This window comes from Culex quinquefasciatus, chromosome 1, assembly GCF_015732765.1.
Source record: "Culex quinquefasciatus strain JHB chromosome 1, VPISU_Cqui_1.0_pri_paternal, whole genome shotgun sequence".
Taxonomy (NCBI): domain Eukaryota; kingdom Metazoa; phylum Arthropoda; class Insecta; order Diptera; family Culicidae; genus Culex; species Culex quinquefasciatus.
In genome coordinates this window covers 3,245,241-3,259,996 of record NC_051861.1, presented here as the reverse complement: position 1 = coordinate 3,259,996, position 14,756 = coordinate 3,245,241, and the positions used below count along the sequence as shown (strand labels likewise).

Genomic DNA, 14,756 nt, shown 5'->3' with positions numbered 1-14,756 from the left:
CCCGACTAGAACTCCAAAATTTATTGTAAATACATTTTAATTAATAAAGTTATATCATAACAAGGCTTAATTAAAACAAAAGTCATATTTTTTACCATTTGTATATTTTTGGTGAAAAAGGATTGGAATTTGAAATTTGTTTTTTATTAACAAAAAAAAAAAAATGATAGCCGCAGTGAAAACACTAGCGCAGGGTGGGGGAGATGGGGCAGCTGTCCACTATTCTCCAACATTTGTTTAAAATTTGGTCTGGGGTTGTCCAGAAACGACAGCCTTTAACCCTTTCAAGCCTGAATTTTCAAAAAAATATTATTTAGTTGATGATGGGAAAATGATTCTTAGGACCATACGAAAATTATAGGCTACACAGAAAAAAAATCATGGTAAAATTACATCTGGGAAGGGGTACATCTTTAATGTAAGAAAAAAGGTGTAATTTTACCTCTGGAAATGTGTAATTTTACCACTTTTCTGGTGTAATGTAACTATTTCAGTCTAAATTGAGGTAAAATTACATCATAAATGAGGTAATATTAAACCTTCCAAAATTACAGCTTCCAAATTTACATTATTTTTTACTGTGTAGTTTTTCAAATTTTCATTTTTGGGTCATATATGACTTATCAGGCCTGAAAGGTTTAAGGTGCTAGGAATGCAAATGAGTAAAGAATAAACAGATCGAAGATAGACTCAGTTGCGGTACTTTCACTGAGTAGCGTAATAGCGTGTACTAGAGGCACTCACAAGACACTTAAATCTTGCGCGTGACCTTATTTACGAATCGGTGGGGGAGAAACAGAACATCCACTAGTAGTAGACACAGCTAAGTCTATGAAGATCGTCACGTACACAAACTTTAAATCTCTTGCTGCCTACTCTTGGTGATTAATTAAATAAGGATTATCCCAATCGGTCAAATGCAAATATCTCAAGTACCTCTCCCTCATTATCTCTTAACCGCAAACGCACAATCACCAAATTTGTCAAATCTGAAAGTGCGCCAGCTGTCACATTGTTCTCCCCCCGGCGAAGCCATCGAATGATTTATTGGCCCATTCGATTCGAGTCCAGATTGAACCGTTTTTTTTAGCTTTTGTTGGAAATATGGTCGCATATTTGATTGGCGCATGGTTTTTTTTTCTATCACTTGCTGCCATAAAATGTCTTAGAAGGTGGCGGCGGCGCCCCTTATCCGGATCTTGATAGCCGCTAATTTGGAGTAACAGGGGTCGGTAAAACCTTTCATCCAGTAGCTGCCAACAGGTAGTCATCGGCCGGCAAACTGACGCCCACAATTACCGGGGTGACAGATCATCTTTTTGCGATACCGGTGCGGGTCGCCACGATGCCGCCGGGAGTTGGACAAAGAAAGGTTGACAAACTGCACCGAACTCGGTGGATCATCCCACTTTTTTCCATGTCCAACTTTTTTTTTGGCGAAGGTCAGTCGTTGGCCACGCAGTATCATCGCCAACCGATCCAATGGATGTCATAAAATAAACAGATAGTCCGGGAGCAACTTCGGTGGCTCGTGAATTGTCAATTTGGTCAAATTATTGCCGATTTGAAGAAGCCTCACTCGGATACACAACCTGGTGTCATCATAATCGTTCGAATTATTGGCCCCTATCAATTGCCACAGGAGCACGTAGAGATTACGGTTTATGTTTGGTACTGATAAGCTGGGAGGGAGAATATGAAGGGCTAGCTAATTCAGTGGTATTTGATAGTAAAGGTTGTAAAAATCACTTATTCTGTGGGAATGTTGAGAACATGATTATAAATAAACAAGCCATTTTTACTAGGATTGATTCATGTTTTTTTATATATCATAAAATTGTGGAAGTTACTTTTAGAATATTTTTTATTTGTAATTTGTAATGTTTTATATAATCACGAATCGTTATTGCGACTGAAAACGCATTCTTAGTTTATTTTGTTTATGCAAGTGAAAAAATTGAACAATGTAGACGATTTTGAAAACATTTGCATAAAAAATGGTTTACAGAAAAACGTAATCGATTTCTAAAACACGAATTCCTTGTAATTTGCAATCAATTTTGGCTGGACTAGTCTCAAATGCATTTTAAAACATTTTTTTCATTCAAATGTTGAGACTTTGGCTTGTTATTTCATTTTTTCCGGTCAGAGCCGAGGGACAAAAACTTTTAACAATATTTGTATCGGCAAAAGTTCAGAAATCTTAAAAACATATAATTAGTAGATTGTAACAAAAATGACGTTTTGTGGTTCAGTGTTTTTAATAAGTACTCTATAGAATTTTAATTTTTGGATAATTTTTAGTATACTTGCATCAAACAAAACATAAAGCTAGTTCTTTGTTCGAAAACTAATTAGAACAACATCAAGTCTGTTTATTCCATAGTTAAACTTCTAGGGTAGAGTAGTCATCAATGAGACACGGGGAACAATAATAAAATGGCTCTCACAAGTCGTAGTTTCAACCAATCAGGCTCATATTTTGGGGAAAGGTGTGTCTACTGGATATACGTCTGCCATTATAGTGGCTTTGGTTATGGACGCTCCCTTGCAAAGTTATTCATAAATGCTTGATTTTGGGGTGTAAAAGTAAATTATGCCTGAAAATTACATTTTTGCTCATAGGCTGCCATTAATACAAATATTAGTTTTTCAAAAAAACATAAATGTGTTAAATATCAAGTGTAAATTGTCATTCTTATGTAAAATTGTCTGATCTTAACGATAAAAATATTTTCAGATTTGTAAAATCTGACCAAACATTTGAAAATGGCCAAAAATGCTTTTATAGCGGAATTGGGCTTAAATGGACCCTAGATGATTTTTGCGGTGCAAGTGGTTATTTTTACTGGATTCCTGGGACATTTCCACATAAGTTAAGTGCATTTTGGATGGCCGCATAAAGACTCCGCTCTAAATACAGACCGATTTTCAAGAAAAAAAATTAAAAAAATGGGGAATTTGGGCAAAATGGACCCTTTGCTGTTTCGTGCGGTAGATGAAACCATCAACAATCGATTCCCCGGATTTTTTTACATAAGAAACACTATTTTTCATACCAGGGAACCAGCCGCGTTCAATTAAGTCCGATTTTGGATTCCATTTCGCCCACTGTGGGTCGGATTGGTCTCATATTTTGGTCAATGTTAGAACACATTAAAAAAAGGAAAATGCAACAAAAAGCTCATTAAAACATGCTGATGAAAAAAATATAAAAATCGTTGAAAGTTAAAAAACTAAAAGTGTCTCATTGATGACTACCCTACCCTACGCATAATTGCCCAATGCAACATTTTTCGAAAATGGGACAATTATACGTATAACGGCAGTTCATAACTTTACATTTTGGCCCTCAAAAAAGTTGTAAACTCGTTTTCGATTGAAGTTTTATTGTGTATCTTAAAATCCCTGGGCCCTGTAAAGTCAAGGGGCATGATTTGATCCTAGTGTATTAGTTAAAATTTGGGTATACATTCTTTTTTATAAGCACTATGGACACCACTTCATGCTACGAGAACTCGCTTTGTCGCAGCCCCAGGGCTTAAGCGTTGACCGATAAGCTGTCTTCGTGAACTAGGTAGTTCTCCGATAGTGAAAATATCACAATTGCACAAGACACCGCTGCTTCTGTGACTTTTTCACTATCACAATGTGGGATTTAGGTGGGACTTCAGGATAGTACAATTGATTTGTTGCTTAGCACTAGCATTTAAAATAAATCTGTATGCTTTCCAAATCTATTTGATGATAAATTTAGTTGCAATTGTTAAGTTAGAGTAATGCTGTCAATAAACTTTGATTGATGTAGAATACTAGGCATTCTTTTATGTCAAATTGTCCATAGAGTCTCGATCAATCAATAATGTAATGATATCGGACAAAATTCGTTGATCTGTTGAACTAACGGTTTTCGGATTATGGTTGTATTGACCATTGTTGCGAATCGAGGAACTACGGATCATTTATTTTTCAAATCGCGATTTCTATCCTATTTGTGTATCAATTCACAATTTTTTATTGTTTTTTGATAGAAGTAGTACTACAACAGTTAAAGGAACGTTTAGTTTTGAACATTTAGTTTAGAGGATCTTAGATTTTCAATCCAAAGTAGTTAGCAAATGAATATTTGGACTTAAATGAATAATTGAATAAGTTGGACTTATGAATAACACACAACTGTGCATTTATTCTAGAGTCAGATCCATACAGCGTCAGTGTTTATTTGGTCGAAGTGTACTAATTCATTGGCAGATCTGATTCTAGTTGTAATGTACGACAAGACTACTGACGGACGTGACAGGACGAGGGCCCAGTTTAGAGGTTTAAACATCAACGATGTGCGGCTGGACCACCCTCCCAAAAAAAAAAAAAAAGTTTTATTGTGTATCTTAAAATGAATTTAAAGATTTCGTATGGTACCAAATTTTGCAATTTTGGAAAAAATGGTTTTTAGGAAAATTTAATAAAATTATCAATTTTTGGACCACCGTAACCGGCCCCTTTTACCTAAGATTGGTGTCTTGTCAGATCAGAGAATCCGAAGTTTCATAAGTATATTTTGTATAATCAGCAAGCAAAATGTATGGATGCCTTGAGTCAAGGGTATTCAAAAACTCCCAAAAAGCAAAATTTGGTATTTTGTTTATAGGACCTTTTCAAAAATAAAAAAAACTCTAGAAATGAAGAATTATATATTTCTGTTTTGTTATTTTATATTCTTGAGTTTTTTTTAATTTAAGGTATTGTGTTTCAGATATTTATACGACATTTAAAAAAAAAACAAAAACTCTAGATATCCAGTTTTTAATTGATATGACGTTTTTAGTCCATCTCCCCTACCGTCGTTTTTTCCATACATTTTTTTAAAAACTTTTTGTATTGTTTTTATATGAACCCAAATTTTTCTGGAAGTCGCTTCACCAATCATTTTCTAATTCCACTTTTTGTCCCCGTCTCTCCTCCCCCAGGAACAACGAAAAGCGCAAGGAAAAATCTCGCGACGCCGCCCGATGTCGCCGGTCTCGCGAAACGGAAATCTTCCAGGAGCTGGCCGGCCTGTTGCCGATGCCCCAGGAGGACGTCGAGCATCTGGACAAGGCCAGCGTGATGCGGCTGTCGATTGCGTTCCTGCGCGTCCGCGACATGCTCGAACTTTGTGAGTTAAATTACAATTTTGGTCGGTTAAGGGTGGGCGGCGAGCTTTGCTCGTTGTGCTTCCCAAACTGACACCGAGGTGGCGACACCAGCTTTGCTAACGAAAGCTTCGTTTTATTTTCTTTTTTGAACTCACAGTTCCGGACATTGGGAAGAAGGTGGCTGCCGAGCAAGAAAAGGACGGCGAAGATGTTGACCAGGACTCGAAGGCTGCGCTCAGCGAGTTGATGATTGAACAGGAGCAGCTTGCGCTGCAAACGTTGGACGGATTCTTGCTGGTTCTGTCCGCGGACGGTGATGTGACGTACGTCTCGGAGAACGTTGGCGAGTTTTTGGGCATTGCGCAGGTTGGTTGAACGAGTTGGGTTGGAGTTTGGAGCGAATTGATGATGGATTTTCTTGTTTTTTCCAGATTGACATGATGGGTCAACCGATCTGGGACTACTCGCACCAGTGTGACCACGAAGAGTTGCGTGAGGCGCTGAACGGCCGTCACCATAGCCCGTCGGAGCTGGTCAAAGGGGTGGCCAACAGCGATTGCAAGCCGCAGGAAACGCGCGATTTCTTCCTCCGGCTGAAGTGCACTCTGACGAGCCGCGGCCGTTCGGTCAACATCAAGAGCGCCTCGTACAAGGTGATCCACGTGACGGGTCACATCGCGTGCAAGGAGGACGGTCAGCGCCAGCTGGTGGCCGTTGCGCGCCCTTTGCCGCACCCGTCCAACATCGAGGTGCCGCTCGACGCTAGCACCTTCCTAAGCAAGCACTCGCTGGACATGAAGTTTAGCTACGTTGACGATAAGTAAGTTCTAGCTGTAATTCTTAAATAAGCAGTATTTTCTAACAAAAATCTAAAATTGCAGAATGTTCGCCCTGCTCGGGTACAACCCGGCCGATCTGTTGGGCAAACCGCTGTACGAGTGTCACCACGGCATCGATTCGGAGCACTTGATGGGCACCTTCAAGAACGGTAAGAGTACATTACAACCCTCCAACCTCCCTGACATTGTGGTCGTTCCCTCCCGGAAGTATGTTCCTCACCCATTAAGGCGTTAGGAACTTTCCAGGGCTTCAATCGCAAATCACGTATAATTTCGAAATTAAATTCAGCTTGTAAACTTTTATGGAAAAAACGCGCGTAATGTGCGTCGCGTCGTTAAAAAGAAAATGTGAGGAGTGGGGGGAAGAGCGCTAGCAGGAAGGAAAACATTCGCGCTAAGCTTTTCGGCAGCAACCAACCCTCTGGTTCTGGTTTTTGGCAAGCGTCTCTGAGACGGTCTCATCGTTCTTTCTTTATGAAAATGCGTGCATAATTGGTTCGCCACTGTCGTCGATTCAGCGCAGGAAAATGCGGGGGTGGTTTTGTTGGTGTTGGGTTTGGTTTGGTTTTGGAAAAGCACTTGTTCTTTGCTTTGTTTTAGGGTAATGTATTCAAATAAGTTGATTCGTTTTTCTTCGTTTGTTTAGAGGAAATTTCCGGCAATTGATTCAATTGCATTCAGAGATATTAGGATGTGTTTTTTTAAAAATTGTGTTTATTCTAACTTTTATATTGTCTGTTCCATTTCTATTTTTTTGATCGATTTTTTTCAGAAACCAGTTTAAGTTTTCAGTTGTTGTATAATACTTCTAAAAATATTGCATAAAATCCGGTTTGAGGTCCCAAATTACATAATCCAGTTTGATTGGACGTAGAAACATAAACATTAGATTTTAACCAGCATAAATTAAAATAAAATAGTTTAGATATAGAGTAGTCATCAACAAGACACTTTTGGTGTCCTTTATGTTGTTATGACTTTCTAACAACATGTTCTAACATTGTCCAAAATATCAAAAAGTCCCGATCAGTTGGCAAGGCTAACAACAACCAAATATGCAATCAAAATGACTTTAGAGATTTTTTTTTTAAACTTCAACGTTTTCATGTTATAGGCATTTAAAGGCGATTTGAAAGAAAAATATTTATTTTTTTGCAATTAAAACAATGCTTTGTGGAGGAAAACCAACCCGGCAGAAAATATTATCTTAAAGCTGGGAAAATTAGCTTACATTTTTAATTTTTTGACTTTGTTGATCGGACAGCTGGTTGCTGAGAAACATGCTGCAGCCTCTTAAAGTTTTAATTTTGTGAAAAGTGTGTTTTTCTCAGTGTCACTTAATTAGCAATAATTTTTCACCTTGTATCATTTTTAATTTTTCACAATTTGTAGATTTTAATTTTTCTGCTCTGTCCAAAAAAATACATACTTTTTAAATTGCCAATCGTTAAAAAAATTACAAAATATGTGTTTGAAGCTCTTTAAAAATATTACTCTTGATTCTTAAAAATCATTTTTTTTTGTTTACAGAAAAGAGCAGAGAATTTCACAAAGATTTATTTTTTAACATTGCAAACATTATAAATAGTTTTTTTACACTCCCCATTTTTTTCTACAAATTCCTAATAATAACCCACAATTTAGCTGAAGACACCAAATCGATCGGCAAATCTCATCTCAAGATACAGATTTTCGAATATTCCCATGCCCATTTTGTATGACCAGCCCGCCAAATTGTATGAAGCCTTTTATGAGAAAAAACTAATTATGCTAAATTTCTTCTTCTGACATTGCGAATGCATGGAAAAAGTTTACAAACAAAAAAAAAATTGGAATGGGAAGCCAGGGATTCAACATTTCACTCAATAAACTTTTTTTTTTATTACAGTTGTTTTTCAATCATTAGTTTTTTTTTAAATTACTAGTTTTGAAGATTTTTTGCCAAAAAAACTAGTTTCACAAAAAATCCAAATATTTTTTAAATTGTTCAATCAGGCCAAAAATTACTATCAATGTCTATTTCTATCCAAACTTTGAAGTCTTGAAAAAAAAATATGTTTAGCCACCTGGGTGAAGAAATAAACCTAAAAAATCCAAAGAAAAATCATCTTATTCATTTTATTTTCAGTTGTAAACATAGAAAGCTACAATTATATCCAAACAAGCCAATTTTCATTATTAATTCCTTTAGACACATCTCCATATAACTTTGATGACTGTCCAAAGTACTATGAAAATACAATAAAAATGATGTTTTTATAAATCTGGTATCTTAGGCAGAGTTGTAGGATGAGATCGAATCGATTCATAAAAAAATACACATAAAAAAAAGAAAAATAATTTACCCACTGCAAAAATCTCTTTTCTCTAAAAACATAACAATCATTTAGAAGACAAATAAGTTATATTTTTTGGATTGAAGATAAAATGAACAATCAATTTTGGAAATATCAGGGTTTTTTTCAAAATGGATTATTGGAATATTTTTTTACACATTCTTGCTCAAACTCAATCCATTTCAACGAATAATCTTTGCGGTTAACTTAACGCAGTAGGCCTGGCCACTTGAATGATTGTGATGTTTCAATGCAATGTAATGGCGCAATGGATTGGCTTATTGCTAATGCACTTTCCTATTCGATAAGATTAGACTAGATAAGATTAGAAAAGATTAAATTAGGTAAGGTTACATTAGGTTGGATCATTTTTCAAAATTTTAATGATACAGAAATAAAAATCCGAAAATAATGTTGAAGAAAAATCGAAATGTTGATCATACAGTTCTTCTATGACATTTTGATAAAATTTAAAGTACAGGTAATTAGTTATGGTAATTTTCTGGTGATTATTTTTTGAAAGTTTGGCATTGATACATAGGAAAACAGTCAAAGATATTTTGCTTATAAGAAGATTTTTTTATCGCTATTTTAACTTTCACTCGTTAAGAATAAATTTCGTTTCAAAACTCATATTTTTTAAAACAAGAATGCCAGAATTTTTGTTCTTCATTTACTTGTAGAATGGAGTATTTTGAACATTCGTAAAATATTCTATCATGTTGAGAACCTTCGCGCTTCCAACATTCAATTTTCCATCACGATCTGGTTGTACAATTCATCGTCATTATATCGCTACCATCCAGGGTAAAGTTATGGCCGCACTATTCCGAGGAGCATGTGTTGGCCCCAACAAAACGGCACATTGCTGGGTTGGATTTTTCCCCTGTCCGTATACCAATTGCAACCAGGCTCATACATTTGCACGAACTGCATTTCCACACCCCCCTTTTGGAGGAAAAAAAGAAACTGTATCGAAGTGAAAGTTGAACGTCCCTATAAAAATGAGGAGAAGCGAAAAAAAAGCTCAACTTCCATTGGCGAAATATAAAATAAAATTTATATTATTGTGGTGGTGCAGCATGCAAACACTTCTTTATGGGGGTCGTTCACGAATGACGAGCCGGACCGATAAGACGGGCGGAACGGCACCACGTTCTTCACTTAGGCTGATTAGGCGAGGAGAAGGGAGAAACCCTTTCAGGTCAACTTTATGGCAGTTGGAGAGATAAAACAAAACTTCATTGTTCCGTTTGTTTTTGGGGGGAGGCGTTATGATTGGGGGTTGTTTTTGTTTTCGTTTTTTTTTGGGATACTCTACGAAAATGTTGTAAGACTACCCTATTAAAGCTCGATTCGGGATCTAAACGGCTTGAGCGATGGCGTTGCCTTCCCCAACATAATAAAACAGCACAAAAACAATAAAATAAAATCTGCTTGCCTTTTGCATTGAGCATGGTCAGCTATTGGGCTCGTTCTAGACAGATTTGTTGTGGGGGGTGAAGCTGCTGGATTTAAAGGTGTGCCGGCACCATCTAGCTTGAGCTATAAACCATCCTGGCCAAACAGATCGTCCCAAATAGGGTCGTAAAACAAGAGGCACCGACACTCACACCCAATCAATCACGTCCTGCGTCGTGAGTAACGTTTTACAGTTTTATATGAAATTAAATTACTTTATTGTATGATTTATTTAAAAAAAAATTTCATAAACTTTAAGCTTTAACAAATGAAATGATTGAAAACTGACAACCAGATTTCAAATTTAATAATTTTCTCCAGCAACATCGGGCGCACTTTGTCCCCGAAACCGGAATAATTTCGCCATAAACCTCAATGTAACGCATACGAATATTAGGCTCGATAAAAACAAGCTCATAACACTTGGTGGTTTGTAACCTCTACCCGCGCGCCACGGGGACCTGATTTGAATTTTATCTATTAATCGAATCTCCACCTCCCTTTCCCCTCCACACAAGAGCTCATACGATCGTAACGGCACCATTAGCGTACTAATGAGGATCCAATTTCGCGAGCTTTGCCAAATTGTTTTATGCTAATTGAAACAATTGACGGTTGCGTAATTTTACTTCTTTTTTTGTTGTTGTTTGGGAAATTTGATGTACAACAAATTTGCAAACAATACAATTCGGACCGCTTTAGAAAGCTCCTTGGTGAAACCGAAGGAACGTGATCAGCAGTGGGCCGGTTTTAGGTCAATTTTGGACAATGAGTAGCTTGGTGGGTAGACCAGCTGACTCCGAAAATAGCTGGCCGATTTTGGGAGTGCCCTAGCACGTGTCTTTGTATTTTTAAATAGTTTATTAATATATTTTTGTGTTTTTTGCATGTTTTTGAGTGAAACTACCATCAAATTATAAAGTTTATTAAAAAATAATTATGGTTTTCAAAATATAAGTTCTAAAAAGAGAATAAAAACATTGGTTAGAGATTTTAGGATTGTTTGAAGTGATTCTCTCAATCACCGCTAGGGGCGCTTGCACTGGTAAGAAAACCCCATAAAAGATCGCTTTCATGGTGAAATCTCCTGAACAAAAGCTTGTAATAAAAAGCAGAATATATGCATAAAAAAGCAAAAATAATGGATTATACTAAGCCTTTTTGCAGTTAGGCTGCGCTTATTAACTGTTCTTTTCCCTTTACGATTTGCACACTTTAGCTTCCTTTAACACTCAAACGCTCGGGTAGTCATTTGACCCCTATTTTTTTTTTCTAAAAATCTCATAACTTTTGGTAGAATAGACCAATTTGGATGCTTCCGGTTGCAAAACATCCAGATTTGTCTATATTTTTAACTGTCAGATGGGGGACAAATATGGTCCACTTTTACCGGAGATATTCCGGATTCCGTTGGGGTACCTCGGCCCTCCTATATGGGGTTTTAGTCAATAGAACAAAAACCATTTCACAGAACAATGCCGGAAATGATTCAAAACTTCAAGGCATCATTCTAATACATCATCCTGCATAGATACATGACATGGTCAAGACCTTCCGGCACCGGAACAGGTTCCAACTGGATACGGTTCACTGAGCTGATGTCGATTGGTGCACAAATGGAACCGGCTCCGGTGGCCCGTAGGACTTAACCTTGTCAATTATTTTTGTTGGATTGTTGGATTTTGTTGGTATAAGAATGATGCCTTGAAGTTTTGCATCATTTCCGGCATTGTTCTGTTAAATGGTTTTTGTTCTATTGACCAAAATCCCAAATAGGAGGGCCTAGGTACCCCAACGGAATCCGGAATATCTCCGGTAAAAGTGGACCATATGTGTCCCCCATCTGATAGTTAAAAATATAGAAAGTTAAAAATATAGAAAAAATATTAAGATTAGCGATTCAGTCCGAAATTTAGGAAATTATTATTCAATAAAAAAAAAAAAACGTAAAACTCTTTGTAGAGCGAAGCCATATCAGCACAATTCAAGTTTGATACAAGTTATACTTACCCATAATTTCTCTGCCAGCCATCAGGTTAATCGGCTTTCATTTTATTCTTAAAAAAAATCGTCTTAACGGTGCACATCAACCAGAACTTTTGCACCTAGATTTTTGTATCTTCAAAACTACGGGAACTTTCGATACATTTTTTTATTCATCCCCTAAGCTACTATTTCCATAAAGATTTACAACAACATTTGTCAATTTTTATAATCTCAGTGTGTCAGTATTGGGTCCGTAAGTTCAACAATTTTGGAATAAGAAGACAACAACTTCCTTGGTTGCTGTGTACCCTTAAATACTGCTATCTAACGCTGCAAAAAAAGACAATAATAAATAAAATGATAGAAAAATAATTGCTCAAAACACGATAATAATTTACAGATTTGGGACTGTATCATGAAAATTCAAGAGAAAATTTCAGATTAAAAATTGTTTGACTACTTTGACTGAATTATTCAAGATTTCTATTTTAATCTTCAAGCTAAACATTTCAAGTCCGCTTATTTGTTTCATAACACCGCCATTATCGATAAAGCCCTTTTCCAGGTCACCCCTTCGAGCAGGTACCATTTACTTTCCAATATATTACCATTATCACATAATTTGCGCACATGATCGCGGGCGCGCGCGCAAAAGTGAAATATCAACTCGCCACCCTCGTCCTTACGTCCACACTAATCAATCTTGTCACCCCGGCAAGACCAGCTGGTCTAATTCGACATTTCAAGCCGACAGCCGCAATTAATTTCGGTGCGGCCAACGTCCGATCTCCGATCTTTTATGCGTGGTGTGTGCAACGTATATTGATCGAACCATCGAATTTCATCAATGCGCCCGAGACCAAGTCGCGACGTTAATTTAGCGATTTAATCAAAGTATCAATTCAGCTTCAATAATAATTCACATTAAATCAAAATATGCGCTGCGTGCAAAACTGGTTCGCGAGATTGGATTTTGTGGCGCGAGATCCACGCTGATTAAGGTTAGAGTGTCTCCTCGAGCGCACCTGGGAGGAAAGATTTATGACCGATAATGGTGGATAGGTTGTCAATACTGCGGCAAAACTTTATGGTAATTTGGTCGAGTGCGCGCACTTGCAGGCGGCACGCAGGATTTGGTTTTTCGCTGAGAGGCTTAATTTTTTGCAATTTGAGCCGGGAAATTGAGAATCCCGGATTCGGTGATTAAAATAAGCTGCTTTTGTATTGGAGTCGCGAAAATTAGCTGCGCGCTTCCCCTTGCAGTGTGCGCACTTTATACGCTGCATAAGCAGTTCGCTTGCTAACACGGAAGTTTTGTCTGAGCTTTACAGACGTGATAGTTAGCTGCTCGTTTCCCCTTGCAGTTGGCGCATTTCACCCGCTGCATAAGCAGTTCGCTTGCTATTCCGGCAATTCTTCCAAGCAAAATCCCGGGAGCAACTCCCCGCGTAAGTGACCAAACCGTTCACAAACCGATCATGTCGTGCAGCGCAGGTCATTTGTATGATGAATGACTCTCGACGCGTTTGGTATCGCATTTGTGGGCCGACTTGCATGACCTGCGTACGCAATGTCGCGCAGATTGCTATCAGATAAATAACTCCAAGCGGTCCGTACAATGTTGGCACATTAATTGGATGCTGGTCACGTGTGCACCCAATTACTGAATGTTTTCGTCGACCTGTTGAGGATCTGCGAACGTCAAACCCCCAAAAGTTGGTGTAAAAAATCACGTTCCGTTCCTATTTACCCTCCGTGTTGGCATAATCAAGTAAAGTGAACACACAGTAGCGCAATCTCTGTTTGCCCTAAACTTGCTCGCTCGAAAAAAAAAATCAGAAATCTTTTCTCCAATCTTGTCCCAACACCATCCATGACTGTTGAACTGTGCGCCAGTAAAGAAGCATGATTTGTATATCGGGCGACCACCTTCGCCGGCTCTTCCCGAAAGAAAATTTTGGCATTTTTTTGTTCGGTAGTTGCCTCAGATGAGATGAGATGAAAGCCACCGCAAGTGAAATCAACTTTTTTATTCAAATATTTTCACTGCACTTTGGGTTGTCACACACAACGTCGTTCTATGCAGAAAGCTCTTTAGAAGTAAGCAGAATTTACTTTTGCCTTCGTCACCGGGAGGAAAATGTGGACAAAAATGTAAACATGATGGGACGACGACCAGAGCAAAAAAGAGATATCAACGGCATCGTAAAATTTGGCAACATCCAGCGAATGGAATGCATCTGGTTTTGGTTAGGTTGGAGATGCAAAGAGGAAAATATTGAAAAAAACAACAAAATAATGTTGAAAAATAACTGTTGTTGAAAAGATAAACAAAATAAGAAAAACTACAAACACTTTTTTGCATAATTAATAGAAAATAAATGTAATTAGATAACTCATTATAATGGAATGTGTAATAAAATTAGACTTTCTTTAAATCAATTGAATAAAAATTAAAAAAAAAAACTTTGTTATCGCTCAAAATCAAGCTGACCATATCCTCTCTCTACATCCAGGTTTGGGTTTGCTAATTTTATTCATCAATATTTGAAAGCTGCCCTTTTTTGCCCCTCTTTCAGTGTAGTAAAGTGTGTTGTTGACGTGTTGTTTGCTTCGTGATTGTATGAGTGTGTGTGTGTGTGTGTTCGCAGAGGGTGCACTATTTGCCAACTTTTATTAAAGTGAACGCCATTCTAAACACCCTTCCCCGCTCCCCATGAGGGAGGTCCCTCTCGTTACGGACCTGACCTTTTCTCTGCAATTTCATTGGGGAACTCCCGATGATGTGGAAATGTCAAATGTTTTTTTTTTTTTAATTTTGCTGTTAGCTACCCTCAAGATATTCATATGGGAAGTGAGTCGAAACGTCGATATTTTCTGTTAACTCACAAATTTGATGAAAATGTCGATTTATGAAAAGAAATTTCAAGCTTCCCTGAAGAAGTCCAAGCATCAAGTGGACCGAAACGTCAAAAAGAGCTTTTTAGTTTGAAATTTTA

At 37.5% G+C, this 14,756-nt stretch overlaps 1 protein-coding gene across 1 annotated transcript in view; it reads left to right on the top strand.

Annotated features, from left to right (window-relative positions):
- The window catches only part of LOC6035230 (protein similar), a 186,812-nt gene that overhangs the window by 13,647 nt on the left and 158,409 nt on the right, over positions 1 to 14,756 (top strand). Inside the window, exons 2-5 of the mRNA XM_038248399.1 lie at positions 4,968 to 5,155; positions 5,293 to 5,501; positions 5,567 to 5,955; positions 6,017 to 6,123. Coding sequence (XP_038104327.1) covers positions 4,968 to 5,155; positions 5,293 to 5,501; positions 5,567 to 5,955; positions 6,017 to 6,123 — 893 coding nt within the window. The remainder of the gene's footprint in view (positions 1 to 4,967; positions 5,156 to 5,292; positions 5,502 to 5,566; positions 5,956 to 6,016; positions 6,124 to 14,756) is intronic.